The 15,178-nt window shown below is 41.1% G+C and overlaps 1 protein-coding gene across 1 annotated transcript; it reads right to left on the reverse strand.

The window, feature by feature from the left end:
* Window positions 1-92: 92 nt before the first annotated feature.
* On the reverse strand, window positions 93-14,666 carry syt13 (synaptotagmin XIII). The gene is made up of 6 exons (XM_010882024.5): window positions 14,201-14,666; window positions 12,451-12,673; window positions 11,468-11,605; window positions 8,572-8,873; window positions 1,863-1,986; window positions 93-1,711 (listed from the first exon to the last, which is right to left on the reverse strand). Exons 1-6 carry the CDS (start codon window positions 14,372-14,374, stop codon window positions 1,407-1,409), a joined length of 1,266 nt encoding a protein of 421 aa, XP_010880326.2. The 5' UTR covers window positions 14,375-14,666; the 3' UTR covers window positions 93-1,406.
* Between the last annotated feature and the right edge of the window lie 512 nt (window positions 14,667-15,178).

Here is a 15,178-nt window from a genome sequence, read left to right on the forward strand (position 1 = left end):
TACAGTTTCCCAGGCACATAAAAAGGTTAATTATTAATTAAAGTCATATCTTAAGCTTCAAGGAGACACAGGGATAGTCAGCAGAAAACAACCACCTTGTAATACTGGATGATTTAATGTTGCTTTGTATCCATCCTGTAAAAGTTTTTACATAGTTTAGCTAGTGTACATCATTAGCTGGAAGTGCTGTGGTTTAGGGCTGTTTTAAGTATGCACACCACTGCATGCATAATTATGGCACCAGTTAAAACATGAGCAGATTGTCCATTTCAACATATAGCAAGAACATACAATATTAATGCCCATGGCATCCTAAGAGAATCAGTTATATTATTACAAAATAACAATTTTTATATCAACAAATGATTACCTTGTTTTTCATATAGGCACACTGACAAAATAACATGCAGAAAATGAAAAAGAAATAATGGAACAACCGAAATGTGAAGCAGATTTCAGTGGGTGTATTGACTGATTGTGGGTCTATAGTATATTATTACGTGTGCATGTGAAACATACTTTACAAGTTTAACTTGATTGATTATATATTTCTAACTTTAAGGTACAATTGTTTTATTACTAGAAGTCTATAGCAGCTAATTTGACAAAAACTATGTAAAAGTAAAAGTGCTGAATTGAAGTGCAAAATGTGAAGTTGCCTTATAACTCCTACCATATATAACAACTCTCATTATTAAAAGAAAAACCCAACAACATCCAGTGGCACATATTGATGAGGAGACATTACTATATTGAATGAATGATTTTTATACATTATATTTATAACTTTAGCTGCCATTACTTGACCCTGTGTAAACAACTTTAATCAGTCCACTTTCATTTTATCACAGTATATCAACAAATGCCAATATTGTTTTTCATTTACACAGGGTTGAATGTCCTTATCCAGTCAATACAGATAGGATTTTAACTTTCAGCAAGGTTTATTTCCTCAATCTCATTCCAAGTTTGTGAATACATACAAAAAAATGGCAGCTCAAACATTGACTATGTCACTTATTTTTATCATAAAATTACCTACCTGATACTGTACCAAACCTCTATACCACAGAAAAATACATTATTTATAGTGATCCTGTTCAGCAATGGAAACCATGGAGACCATAGAGTGGTTAACTGTAGGTGCTGTAGTCGATTTATCACAATGTAGTGAATATGTAAAATGTGTTAGTACTTGATAATCTTGGAAACGTCTGTGATATCCAGTGGTATGTTCAAATACAGTGAAATGCTGTACTCAATAATTCTTCATATGATGTAATATATTTTATGCTGTTGAAATTACTCACTCCAGCCTTGTACAGTTTCATTGTGACGTGTGGTATACTATTTTTGTATTTGGAAGGCCAGTATATATATATATATATATATATATACACTGTATATTAGTCATACAGTGCATGCCACATGGCGGTCTGTTTACGGGGGTTATCGAGCATCTGTTGCCAGTGTTGGAGACCAATATTAGAGGCTTCTAAACCCAGATGGCAGCGGCCCAGAGACTCCAGCTCACCAGGACCTGCCTGGTTCAATACTTCCAGGTCCAGACTGGATTTAGACAGCAGCTCGCGGGGAACCTCCAGCATCATCATCTCGTTCCACACAGGGTTCATCTTGTGCTTGACCCGTCGCGTCTGCTTCTTTTTCAGCTTGGTAGCCTGGTGCTTCAGGGTCAGTTTCACAGACAGGTCTAGGAATGAGGAACAAGACTTTAATTACGGAGGGAAACTCGCCAAATATTTTGCTATCTTAAGTGCCTGTGCTGACAGTGAGGTCCTGGGGATGTGTAGTTCACATGTGATTGGATGAGCAGTCTATACCGCGGTGGAAACAGGTGGTACCTATGGAGTCATTCAGCTTGTCCAACTGGAGTCCTCGAGCCTTCATCACCACCACTCCCAGTCTGTTTGCTGCCGGCAGGTAACTTATGGACAGCAGGAGCTCGCCAGCTGACTGGATATCCAGCTAGATAACATACATTTACTGTGATTAGTACAGGTCACACCAAACATGTTTATTCAGAGAATGTCAAAAACATAAAGCATAAAACGTCCAACCCAACAACAGTTGATGTGCTGGACATTCAGCATAAGAAAGGTTTCCACGTAGGATTGGAAATGACTTGTTTACACAACACCATTATTAACGGACACAAATGTGTTATTCATTCACAGAATGGAATTGATGAACAGCTGTGAGTCATCTCTGTGCCTCAGAAAGATTAGGATTCATTAGGAGCAAATTATCATAATCCCTACAGCATGCCTTGCGCATCGCAGAGTGCCTGGATACAGCGCTTAGCTGTATATTGATAATATACCGCAAACCCTTGAGATGCCTTATTGCTATAATAAACTGGTTACCAACGTAAATAGAAAAGCAAAATAATATCTTATACCATGGCTCAGGATTCGAACCACAGTTTTTGAATAATCTAGAAAATGTTCTAATTTCGTAAATGGTCTTTGTGTAGGGATAAGGGGTGGTGAAACTCCTACAAATACTGCAATATGCCGCACTGTGTCATTTCACTGTGGGATATCGCAACATTCTTCAAGAAGAAAAGCCTGCAGTTCTTTAAGGGATAATGAAGGTGGAAATCTACTTTACACTCTGCGCTCCAGAACTACCTATAAAGGTTCAATGACAGGGTCCTGCTTTCTGGAATTCATAGATATCTGCAAAAAGGGTCCTTAATGCTGGAACCCATAGACACAGCATTCGCAGAAAGGTTTGTGTAGGCTGTTTTACAAGCATTTTCTGTACTTGTTCACACAGCATCGTGAACACATTTAGACCTTACAATGCCCTGTATTGTGGGCCTTTGGCACCACTAGCGCAAATATGGTTAAGGGGGCCATGATGACGTGTTAATACTACTGAACGGCATCCTTTTATAAGCAGCAACAGTGAGCACAATACCATTTTACTGCTTGAGTGTCCCTTTGATGTCTTCCTGTGCAAGTATACACTTCAAAGTAGCAGTCTCACTGAATCGATGGGAGTAATAGATGTGAGAGGTAAGTATTTGATTCACCAGGGAAGTCTTGCATTTAAGGGTTAATCATTCGTTCATATAGTGGGGAGAACAAGTATTTGATACACTGCCGATTTTGCAGGTTTTCCCAATTACAAAGCATGTAGAAGTCTATAATTTTTATCATAGGTACTCTTCAACTGTGAGTGACGGAATCTAAAACCAAAATCCAGAAAATCACATTGTATGATTTTTTGGTATTTATTTGCATTTTATTGCATGTCATAAGTATTTGATACATCAGAAAAGTAGAACTTAATATTTGGTACAGAAACCTTTGTTTGCAATTACAGAGATCATACGTTTCTTGTAGTTCTTGACCAGGTTTGCACACACTGCAGCAGGGATTTTGGCCCACTCCTCCATACAGACCTTCTCCAGATCCTTCAGGTTTTAAGGCTGTCGATGGGCAATACATACTTTCAGCTACCTCCAAAGATTTTCTATTGGGTTCAGGTCTGGAGACTGGCTAGGCCACTCCAGGACCTTGAGATGCTTCTTACGGAGCCATTCCTTAGTTGCCCTGGCTGTGTGTTTCGGGTCGTTGTCATGCTGGAAGAGCCAGCCACGACCCATCTTCAATGCTCTTACTGAGGGAAGGAGGTTGTTGGCCAAGATCTCACGATACATGGCCCCATCCATCCTCCCCTCAATACGGTGCAGTCGGCCTGTCCCCTTTGCAGAAAAGCATCCCCAAAGAATGATGTTTCCACCTCCATGCTTCACGGTTGGGATGGTGTTCTTGGGGTTGTACTCATCCTTCTTCTACCTCTAAACTCGGCAAGTGGAGTTTAGACCAAAAAGCTCTATTTTTGTCAGACCACATGACCTTCTCCCATTCCTCCTCTGGATCATCCAGATGGTCATTGGCAAACTTCAGACGGGCCAGGACATGCGCTGGCTTGAGCAGGGGGACCTTGAGTGCGCTGCAGGATTTTAATCCATGTGTGTAGTGTGTTACTAATTGGTTTCTTCTTAATTCTTTGAGACTGTGATCCCAACTCTCCTGAGGCCATTGACCAGGTCCTGCCGTGTAGTTCTGGGCTGATCCCTCACCCTCCTCATGATCATTGATGCCCCACAAGGTGAGATCTTGCATGGAGCCCCAGACCGAGGGAGATTGACCGTCATCTTGAACATTTTCTAATAATTGCACCAACAGTTGTTGCCTTTTCACCAAGCTGTTTGCCTATTGTCCTGTAGCCCATCCCAGCCTTGTGCAGGTCTACAATTCTATCCCTGATGTCCTTACACAGCTCTCTGGTCTTGGCCATTGTGGAGAGTTTGGAGTCTGTTTGACTGAGTGTGTGGACAGGTGTCTTTTATACAGGTAACAAGTTCAAACAGGTGCAGTTAATACAGGTAATGAGTGGAGAACAGGAGGGCTTCTTAAAGAAAAACTAACAGGTCTGTGAGAGCCGGAATTCTTACTGGTTGGTAGGTGATCAAATACTTATGTCATGCAATAAAATGCAAATTAATTACTTACAAATCATACAATGTGATTTTCTGGATTTTTGTTTTAGATTCCGCCTCTCACAGTTGAAGTGCACCTAAGATAAAAATGACAGACCTCTACAAGCTTTGTAAGTAGGAAAAACTGCAAAATCGGCAGTGTATCAAATACTTATTCTCCCCACTGTAAATGTATACAGGCTGAATTTAATGAACACCTATTGTGAAAGTAATCTGATTTTCACTGGACATCGAATACATTTTTTTCAGTGGACTATCCATTGCGAGGAGCTACACCACAGTGCAATGCCATGCGTGTCATCCCCTGCTTCTGATAGACCTATCTGCTCTTGTATTTTATCTATGATCATTAAGTAAAAAGCTGCGAGGCCCCTCACTATGTTAAATCATTTACAGTTATCATCCTGCAGTGGTGTACCGTTTGCGTCACCAACGGCATCACACAAACTAGCGTCCACACCGCCCTATCAGTCTCTTATCCCCTCCATCTTTTCTTCCTTCTCATCCGTTCTTGTCTCTCGGCATGAATTGTTCATCTCATGTCATCCTCATCTCTTTCCCCATCATCCCCCCCTCCAGCCCTCCACCCTCCCTGTTTGTGATTCCTGGCAGGACTTCATGCTCTCCTGCGCATCCCTGGAAGAAAAAAAAAATCCCCAGGGTTTGTGATGACGTAGATTCTGATCTCTTGCCTGGCTCCAAGGCTCACGATGCAGCAGGCGAGGATAACTGAAGAGCGGGTCGAGTAAAAAAATAAAATGTAATCCTTATTTGCGCTTGGGTTCCCCTGTAGCAGAAGTATAAATGACGAACAGCTTGTTGGTGTACAACAATGAGCTGGTACAAAAGAAAAAGAGAAGATTGTGTTTCACAATTTAAACATTTTCTTTCTTCCAAGGTTTCCCAGACCTGAAATGGGAGAGGCTGATTGAACTGAAAGGGACTTGAAGTACATACAGTATTTTGATTCTCTGTATAACACAACCTTTGTGTGAGCTATGCAAAAACATCAAATAATCTCCTTGTCGTCCCTATATACAAAAGGATCAAATAGATTGCCTTGTTCTATAGCATTTTGAGTAGCTGCCATGTATGTATCCTCTCAAGGTGAATATGAAGGAGGATGGATAGTACTGTATTTTGAGTAAGGTTAAAAGTTTGTCTGACACAGTAGCAACACATACACAAAGAATCCTTCACATTAATATGAATGGGTTTGGCCTTGAGTACACATATTTTTCTTGCACCTATTCATTACGAGTAACCCATAACACATCTGAATGTAAATTTTAACCAGATCCACAAAGCAGTAGCCTAGTTTGATTGCTGGGACAGCTCACATCACCGTCTGATCATCACTCAATGAGGCTTTTGATGGATTCCATGGCAACACCTCCATTTAATAATGAACACATCCTGCAAGCTCATTGAAGCAAAGCGCAATTAGCACAACTTAAAGGTAGTTAGAGCAAACATAGTGAATGTCACAGTGACGGACACAGTCCCTCCAAAAGAAAGAGAAAATAAGTCACGATTCCAGTTGGCTTCAAAAGAAGATAAACAGTTCCTCATCATTACTGATAGCCTGGGATGATATTGATGTACATAAAATCTAATCATATTACAACCCTGTTTTGGGATGCTGCATAAAATGGAAATAAAAACATGTGCAAATCATTTAATCCCGATACTCCATTGGAAATAGTACAAAGACAATATACAGTGGTGCTCAAAAGTTTGCATACCCTTGGAAAATTGGTAATATAGGTACCATTTGTAAAGAAAACATGAGTGAACAGGCAAAACACGTCTTTTATTTCTTATGGGATTCACATTCAACTGTAGGTCATAACAGAATGGCACAATCATAAAACAAAACATGGCAACAAAGAAAAAAATTAATTGACCCCTGTTCAAAAGTCTGCATACCCTTAGTTCTTAATACTGTGTATTGCCCCCTTTAGCATAAATGACAGCATGCAGTCTTTTGTAATAGTTGTCTATGAGGCCCTGAAAATGCCTCCAGGTCATGCAAAGTCTTTGATCGTCTTGCATGAACCACCCGTTTGAGATCTCCCCAGACTGGCTCGATGATATTAAGGTCAGGAGACGTGATGGCCACTCCAGAACCTTTTTCTGCTGTAATCAACTTGGCATTGTGCTTAGGGTCATTGTTGTGCTGGAAAGTCCAAGAGTGTCCCATGCACAGCTTTCGTGCAGAAGAATGCAAATTGTCTGCCAGTACTTTCTGATAACATGCTGCATTCATCTTGCCATACATTTTCACAAGATTCCCCATGCCTTAAGATCTCACACACCCCCCAAAAAATCAGTTAGCCACCACCATGCTTCACAGTGGGGATGGCCTTGCTGACCCCTCTCCAAACATAGCACTTATGGTTGTCACCGTGAAGGTGTATTTTGGTCTCGTCACTCCAAATTAGTATGAGCCAGAACCTGTGAGGCACGTCAAGGTGTTGTCATGCATATTGTAACTGGACTTTTTTGTGGTATTGGTGCAGTAAAGGCTTCTTTCTGGCAACTCAACCATGCAGCTAATTTTTGTTAGCTAAGAACAAATCTAACTCTAAGTCAGCACTTTTTGCTGGACCACGTAAACGGAGCCAGTCTGGAAGAGCGAATGTCACCGACCAACCGACCTTTGTAAAACAGTGCAGTGGTTAGAGATGCAGACTACTGAACAACAGGTCCTGCGTTCAACTCCCATCAGTCAAAATAAATTATGCATTAGGATTGGTTCAGGACAGACAAATGCTTTGCTGGCTACACGATTCTCTAGTCTTTTCACTTGCCAAAAAAACTGTTATCATCACCTATATTGATAGTCACTGTATCAATGTCATTCACAAATGGCTAATAAGCTAAAAGGGCCTATGGCAAAAGCCATACAGTTCATAGATACTATTTGTGGTGGAGGTAAACTTAAGAAAACGTTAGTCAGTTCAACACAATGCTTAATGGTGTCTAGCGAAATATTACTGGCTAATAAGCTTTTAAAATGGCCAGTGGCAAATGTCATACATTACATAGATGCTATTTGTGGTGGAGGTAAACACAATAAGAGACGTTAGTCAGTTTAACACAATGCTTAATGGTGTCTAGTGAAATATTAAAACATTGTGTGATGTTAACGCATGACAAAATGATCTAATGTCGAGACACACGACACACGGTAAGCGTGCAGCTCCGAGGCGTAGTGGTTAAAGATGCAGGTATGTGGGTGAAACGGGTTAAAACAACATTCATCCCTTTTTTTTACAGGCCGGCTAAACTAGGCTTGCCTGGTTCCTTTTCTGGTTTGGAACAGGTAGGCTAATTCTATTTTTCATATTTCTATATGGAACGTCATATCGAAACGTCATTCTCTATCGAGCTTTGGTGCGGAACCGCTTTCTGACCGGTGAGTTTTTTTACTGAATAAATCCTACTAGTGCAGCTTTAATTAAAACAAAATCAAATTTAACCAACATAAATTTGTCAAACTAAAGTAGCTATCTGGCTAAAACATTGCCACCATTACAGTAGCTATCTGGCTATAACCATGTAACCAAAACAAGGAGCACAGAAATGGAAGGACAAATCTAAAACAGAATGTGTAGCAGTAAAGTAATTGCTGATTGTGACAGAGTAGGTTATGAATTTAAAAGATGTGACATAGCCTAATACATTACCTGTGTTGAAAACAAATTGATTTGAATGTGGCCTAGTTATGAATTAAAACATTGAAGAATAAAATGTTTATGAACTGTTTTTTGGACAGTCATTAATATTCATTTCTTTTTTGCCCTGTGGTTTGGGTCCTAAACGTTTAATTCTGTCCCAGGCACTTGGATTCCTGTTAGCATCCATGAATGATTTGCACATCGTTGCATTCTGTTTTTCTTTACATTTTACACAGCGTCACAACCTTTTTGGAAACAGGGTTGTCTTAAATTGAATTGTACAGAACAATAATATCATAACAATTACAACCAATGCCCTCTGTCATCACTGCATCCATGGCGAGAACAGGGTACCTGTTTAGGTGGTTGAAGGTCGACCCAACAGTCCGCGTCGGACATCATGCCCACGTCGACCAACTTGAACCTCATGACGCCCAGGTTGGTGTTCTGGGAGAAGCGGTCACAGCTGTGCAGGCAGAGAGACACCTCGCCCTCCACCTCATATCCCCCCGGCAAGGAGAAGACCAGTCCTTCCTCCCAGCGCGTGTGGCTGGTCAGGCGCCGCACTGAGGTCTGGGCCTCCTTCTGGCGCGCTGCTGAGGTCAGGACTCCGGCCACATAGCCCTCACTGCCAGGCCCCACGCTGACATGCTCTGCTGCAGAGGGAGGTGGAGAGGACGTGTCAGAAAGAAGGGAAGCACACTCGGAATTATCATTTAGAATTGGTTCAAAATAGGCTGACCTGGTCGCGTAAAGGTGAAATAAAAACAAAATGAGAAATGACAACTCTGGAGGATAGCCGTCTTGTTTTGATGTAGTTTCAATCCCAGAGAATCTAACTAGCTGTTCCCAACACATTATTTCTGTCATTTCTGGGTTTATTGTAAATTACAAGGTACTTGGAATGTGGTGGAGGCTATTATGTGCAATACAGTCAAAAGTTAGGACGCACCTACTAATTCAAGGGCATTTCTTATTTTTCACTTTTTTCCAAACTGTAGAATAATTATGAAGACATCAAGCATTCACACTAAGGAATAAATGAGCTCTAAAAACAATATTATTAATATTCACCCGTATGTAGGCCTATTTGATAATTAAATCAACTTGCGTCACTTAGGAGTTTATTTAGTCAGTTATTACATGCTATTATATTGCAGGCTTCCAATCTGGCTTTTGTGGCAGCGGTAGTCTACTGAATTATTTGGGGATTAATGCAAAGCAATATGTTTTTTTCCGTCACAGGGAAAACTTGTTGGGTTACATTGGAAATGTATTGGTTGAGGAAGTTGGCCTAGATAAATAATTGACTGTGTGGAAATATAAATATATATATATTCCAAACAGTCTAAAGCAAGGGTATTTAAATATGGAACTTGAAACCAGTTCCACTCCATTTTTTCATTGTAACCCTCTAATCAGGGTGTGAAACCAGGTCTATATCAAGATTAATGATGAGGTAGAACATCAGACTCAGGTGGAAAATATGACTCTGAACCTCGTAGGGTAAGACTTGAATACCCCTGGTCTCCTGGATCCATGGTCCAATCATTTGTTCTGTTTGTAATGCCCAGTGTACAATGCAGGCTTGGATGTCAATTTAATATTCTGCAAAGGGACAGGGTATGCTGACAGAATGGATTCTGATTTGTGGATGAGCTCTGTGTTTCTGGATAAGATCCTCTTAACGTAGTCCGTTGCTGGTTTGGTTCAGAGCATTGGTTGCCGTGGTTTCTGATCAGGATACACATTCTGCATTCTTGCTGGAGCTGAAAAGAGTTTGCTCAAGTTCTGGTTTGATAAAGCTTGTTAAGTGACAAATCCAGTTTTCTGGAATACTCCTGTGGTCCCTGTCAGGGCTTGTTAAAATTACGACACATTTTCCTGAGACAAAGACTCAAGACGCTGGATTATTTTGTTATGTAAACTTGCAGATATCGATAGCTCAAGATACCACCTTCCATTTTCAAACAAGACCCCCCAGAGGTTTGCATGTTTGAAGACTATTGTGTTGGAACTGTATCAAGTTCCTGTGCAGTGCACATCACACGCATATCGCCAGAGATGGTTAGGGGGATTTGAAACTGCACTGAAATCCTAATAATGCCCATTGTGTAGCCTATAGCAACGTAACCCATACATTGTCAAAGGGCCAAGCGGTGCACTCTGGGAAAAACGCTACAAGCAGTGCACTCCTTTGAGGAGTGAATGGGAGTCAATTGGATTCAATAAAACTACCTAAGCATGTATTACATAAATATGAAGCATGTCAATATGTCAATCCTAAATTTAGATATGTCAATCCTACATTTCCTAGATTTGAAGCAATATCATATAGCTTTGACATCACACAACATTTTTTGAGAAAAATAACTGTTTTTTAATTGGTGTCAGATTTTGAGACAGAAGAGGATTGCAGCAATTTACAGCATTATTACAACATCACGGCAAGTTATGTTTTGGGATTAAAGAAGATGCAATGTGTGTTTTATTTTTCTCTCTTAATGTAAATGAACCTCCAGTTTCTACCACAACCAAGCAGGCCATCCGCCTTGTATTGAAAGGATAGTCATTAGTGCAGCGTTGGGCTTTGATATGAATGAGACCTAATTGACGCAACAGATGATAAACAAACAGAATCAGGCAGCACTACTGTACTGAACCTGTGCCCCTATTAGCATATTTCACAGTAGCCTGCCATGTGTGTGAATCGTGTGAAAGCCTGCAGCCCTACACCACCGCCCGCCTGCCGCAAGGCAAACAGGATACGCTGGTGACCTTTTCATCAGGCGATGCCTCAGCGAAAGTGGCTAAGCATCCAAATGCAGGGACCAGCTAAGTGCCAATAATAAAGATGTCAGAACCCCCAGTTTTACTTTGAGGGGGGGCCGGAGAATTGCTTTGTCTCACTACAAATGAAATCCCATTATTTTGCAGATGGCGTACATAAAGGAATCAAGGCGGAATGTTAAAATAGATGAATCCAGGTTGAGACGGTGGAAATGTATGTGCGTCATCACTTTGGCGCTCTAACAGTGCCAGAATATTGCTCCACAAGGCAAGGGGGGGGGGGGGGGGGGCTCACAATTTGTATTTATTTTTTCATTCCCAATATCAGGCTTTTAAATTAGCAGGAGACATTGGCTTGATTCTTGATTTTGCTAATGTCGCTAGATTAACAGAAAGAAATATACTTGTGTATGGTTAAACGATAATATTTTACTTGAACCAGTTTAAATGGGGTCCTTACCTTCTATGATGGTGATGTGCAGCTCGTTCTGCTCGGCGTGATAGGTGAGGGAGAAATGCAGCTTTGGGTGGACGATCGAGCTGCTTGTTGTCATCCCGTTGCGAAGCACCCTGGCGCAGGGGCTTTCATCTTTAGAGTCTATGAAAGGACACTAGGTTAGGGCTGTTGAAGTGTAAATGGGTACATCTTGACCATTGGTATACCTTAAAATAACACTTTAAAAAACAGAAACAATTTCAGAAACAATTAGCACACGATGAATAGCCGAGTGTGCGGTCACTGTTTCTAAAATGATAAACACGCTCAACAAATTCAGAAGAGCCAAGTGGCTGTTTAAACTGCCTGTTAATGATCGGCAACAACATTCGGGTGGGAGCAAGCTCTTTGCCCTTTGGGACCGGTACGACTCATCATGGATTTTGTTCGGTTGACTGGACACATCAATAGCACTAAGTGCATGAGTGTGTGGGGTTTGGGAGGGATGGAGCAGGTGGTAGGGGGGGGGATCACAATGCTCTGGCAGCAGAAGTGAGTTGCCTCTGAGTGAGAGGTAACTTGGACTTAACAGCAGGTGATAAAAGCCAAGATATATTTCTGCACCAAGAAACTGCTATGGTAAATTGCTTAAACATAGGCCACAGAGAAAACGGCTGCAACCTAGGTCCCAAAAACAATAGGACAGTATTACACAATAATAAGTATTATAGTATTAATAAGTAATTAATAATTAGTAAATAGTATTACACGATAGTAAGTATTATAGTATTCATAATTAATTAATAATGAGTAAATAGTATTACACGATAATAAGTATTATAGTATTAATAAGTCATTAATAATGAGTAAATAGTATTACACGATAATAAGTATTATAATATTAATAAGTTATTAATAAGGAGTAAATAGTATTACACGATAATAAGTATTATAGTATAAGGGAAGTATTAATTCAGTCAGAGCGTTTGTTCTTCAGGATTTTTTACCTTCTCTGAGGATCATGAACGTGTCAGAGCCGTCCGTTGCTTGGTTACTAGCGTCAGGCTCAACCAAGGGTCCCTCGGTGGAGAGCCAGCCCCCCTTCCCTGAGGCATGATTGGGGTAGTTGATGACCTCAGGTGAGGTCACAGATGATTTAGGCCGGTATATTTTAGGAAATTTCAACAACGTCCTTGGTTGGATTGGCTCTGTAGATTTTTCCACACTGAACTAGAGACAAGAGGAGGGAGAGCTGTGAAAGGGAGGGTTTAAAACAGGCCAATGTAACCATTTAACAATGCGATGACTTTGTGGTGAGAAAAGGCTAGTTTGAAGACACTTCTTCAGGTGAATCAGGTGTCAGTTATGTATTCTATCTCACAGAGTGCAAGCTGGCTATAAGGACCAGAGCTGAGGGATTCATTATGCCACAATAGTCCACCATCATGCAGTGTGGCAATTTCTCAGGAGGACATGGAAAACCGGTTTACTGTGAGTGCACCTCATACTAAGCTGTCTGCAGGCCAATGTGATGGGTGACTAATAATTACACACCTAAGGGTTACCTTCCATTCTCAATGTTGCTGCGTATACTCTCCCAAATCTAAACCTAGTCCCAGTCCTGCAGGATAAATGCATTAATAGGATTTAATCATGTGAGGTGTGGAATAAAGAGGGAAGTTATCTTGTCAACCTGCATGTGTTCCCTCACCCCCTCAGCAGTACATTTGAAGCTCAGTACATTTGAACACTGTGTACCTCTGGATCAGGCATCCTGCGTGAGGGCTCGCTCTGAGGAAATTGAGGCTGCGTGATATGCTAGGGGTATCTTGCTCATCCCTAAATTGCACTTACACAGATTCGCACAGAAACTATTCATTATTCAGGCTAGTTACATCCAATTTCTGGTCCTGCCATGAAAGATTCTGAATTAATCATCCTCCGTCACGTTCTTGGCAGATGGGTGGGTGTGAACATGTGTGTCTTTCTGTTTGAGCAAGGCTTAGGTACAACTTCAGTTATGTATTTCATTGTTAATCATGTGGGAAAGGTCTTTAACTATCCTCAACCCTGATCCATTTGATTGAAAGCCCACAATGCAATGGGAGTATAAACAGACTGAAGCAAGGTTGCAGAAGAGCACTTTGAGTAGCAGGTCAAGCCACAGATGAAGCCTTCTGAAATCTAGATGAAATCACACTGCACTCCTTTGCCTGTGACAGAAAAGGTATACAACAAATGTCCATCAGATGGACCAATAGGAGGACCACATTATCGCATAAGGGTCGCAGACCATTATTGCAATGAAACCCCTATCTGATCAGGATTTCACTGATACATTTACAGCCTTTAAATCTTTACATCAGTTGAGTATTATATCAAAGGCTAATGTGAGTAGATACTGTTTGTGGAAAAAGTATATATTCTATTCAGAAACACACATCACGGTCCAAATCATGAGTAACCCCCTGAGTTTATTAACCAACAATTAGCTATATTTATTTGCCACGATTTCATGCCACTCAGAGAAAGTGTAATCAAACAGACAGGACACTTTCAGATCATCTATGAGACAAAACCGCTAACAAACCTGATCTGACTTCTAAAGAACGTCAGGTTCAGTAACCATGTCATGTGCTACATTCACGTGTTACAAGGATTCCCTTAGTCACCTGCTGTACAAGTAATTGACCGCCCAGAAAAGCATGAGTCTTGGCCATGCCCCAGTTGCTGCGAGTGTTGCTGTAGGAAGCTCACCTGGTCTGAGGAGTGCAGCACACTGGGTTTCACCTTATTCGGGTCTGAATCCTCATCACTTTCCAGTTTGCCTTTCTTACAGGACTTGCAGATCAGTGAGAGCCCACAGAGAGTAAGAATACCAGATGCAGTGCCCAGCGAGGCACCAAGGACACCAGCTGTAGTGAAAATCATGCTGGGCAACACTGCACAAAACCCAGTGAGGGAAGAAAATGCTAAAAATATGCAAAAGTCCGGTGGAATAAAAAATATAACAAAGATGCTGACTGATTGGTCTTTGTTAGTTCTCCCACAAAAATAGGAAATCGTTTTTCAAGAGACACTTTATTTGAGTCCCAGCAGTTGGTTGAAGGCACTTTCTGTATGCAGTTCCCTTATCTAAAAGCAGAGGGAGAATGTTCCTGTCTGCAAAACAGAACAGTGTGAGACAGAGGTTGCCTGCCTCGTCTACTCACATACTCCATTTAGTGGGAGGGGGGAAAGGATGAAGGGAGAAAAAAGAGTGGGAGGGTACAAGCTGGCAGGCTATTTTGGACAGAATGTCTGTTTCATTAACGCTTCCCTTGCCTGACTCTATTGTGCTTTATCGCTAAGTCTTTTTCCAGACCTAACTACCTTGTTCTTGCCTTCTTACACATCTATATGCGACATTTGAAGGACATCAGATGTAAAAATCTTGCTCTCAAGAAGGATCTTGTTTTTCCTCCACACCACACCACACCACACCCCCTTTACCCACCCTTTATGCTAATCAGCTTGGAGAATGTGCACCACAATACTGCTGTTTCAGAAAACCATCAGAAAACCATATCTATGGAGACACATCAGCTAGCCGCATAAACAGTAAATATATATATATATATTCTCTGAGGGGGAAAGTCTTATCAAATTCTATACTTGGTCCTCTAACTATTGCATTAACATGCAGTTTCCATGGAAACAAAATCACCCACACTACAAACAGACCCCCAAACCTGT

This window comes from Esox lucius, chromosome 2 (genome assembly GCF_011004845.1).
Source record: "Esox lucius isolate fEsoLuc1 chromosome 2, fEsoLuc1.pri, whole genome shotgun sequence".
Taxonomy (NCBI): domain Eukaryota; kingdom Metazoa; phylum Chordata; class Actinopteri; order Esociformes; family Esocidae; genus Esox; species Esox lucius.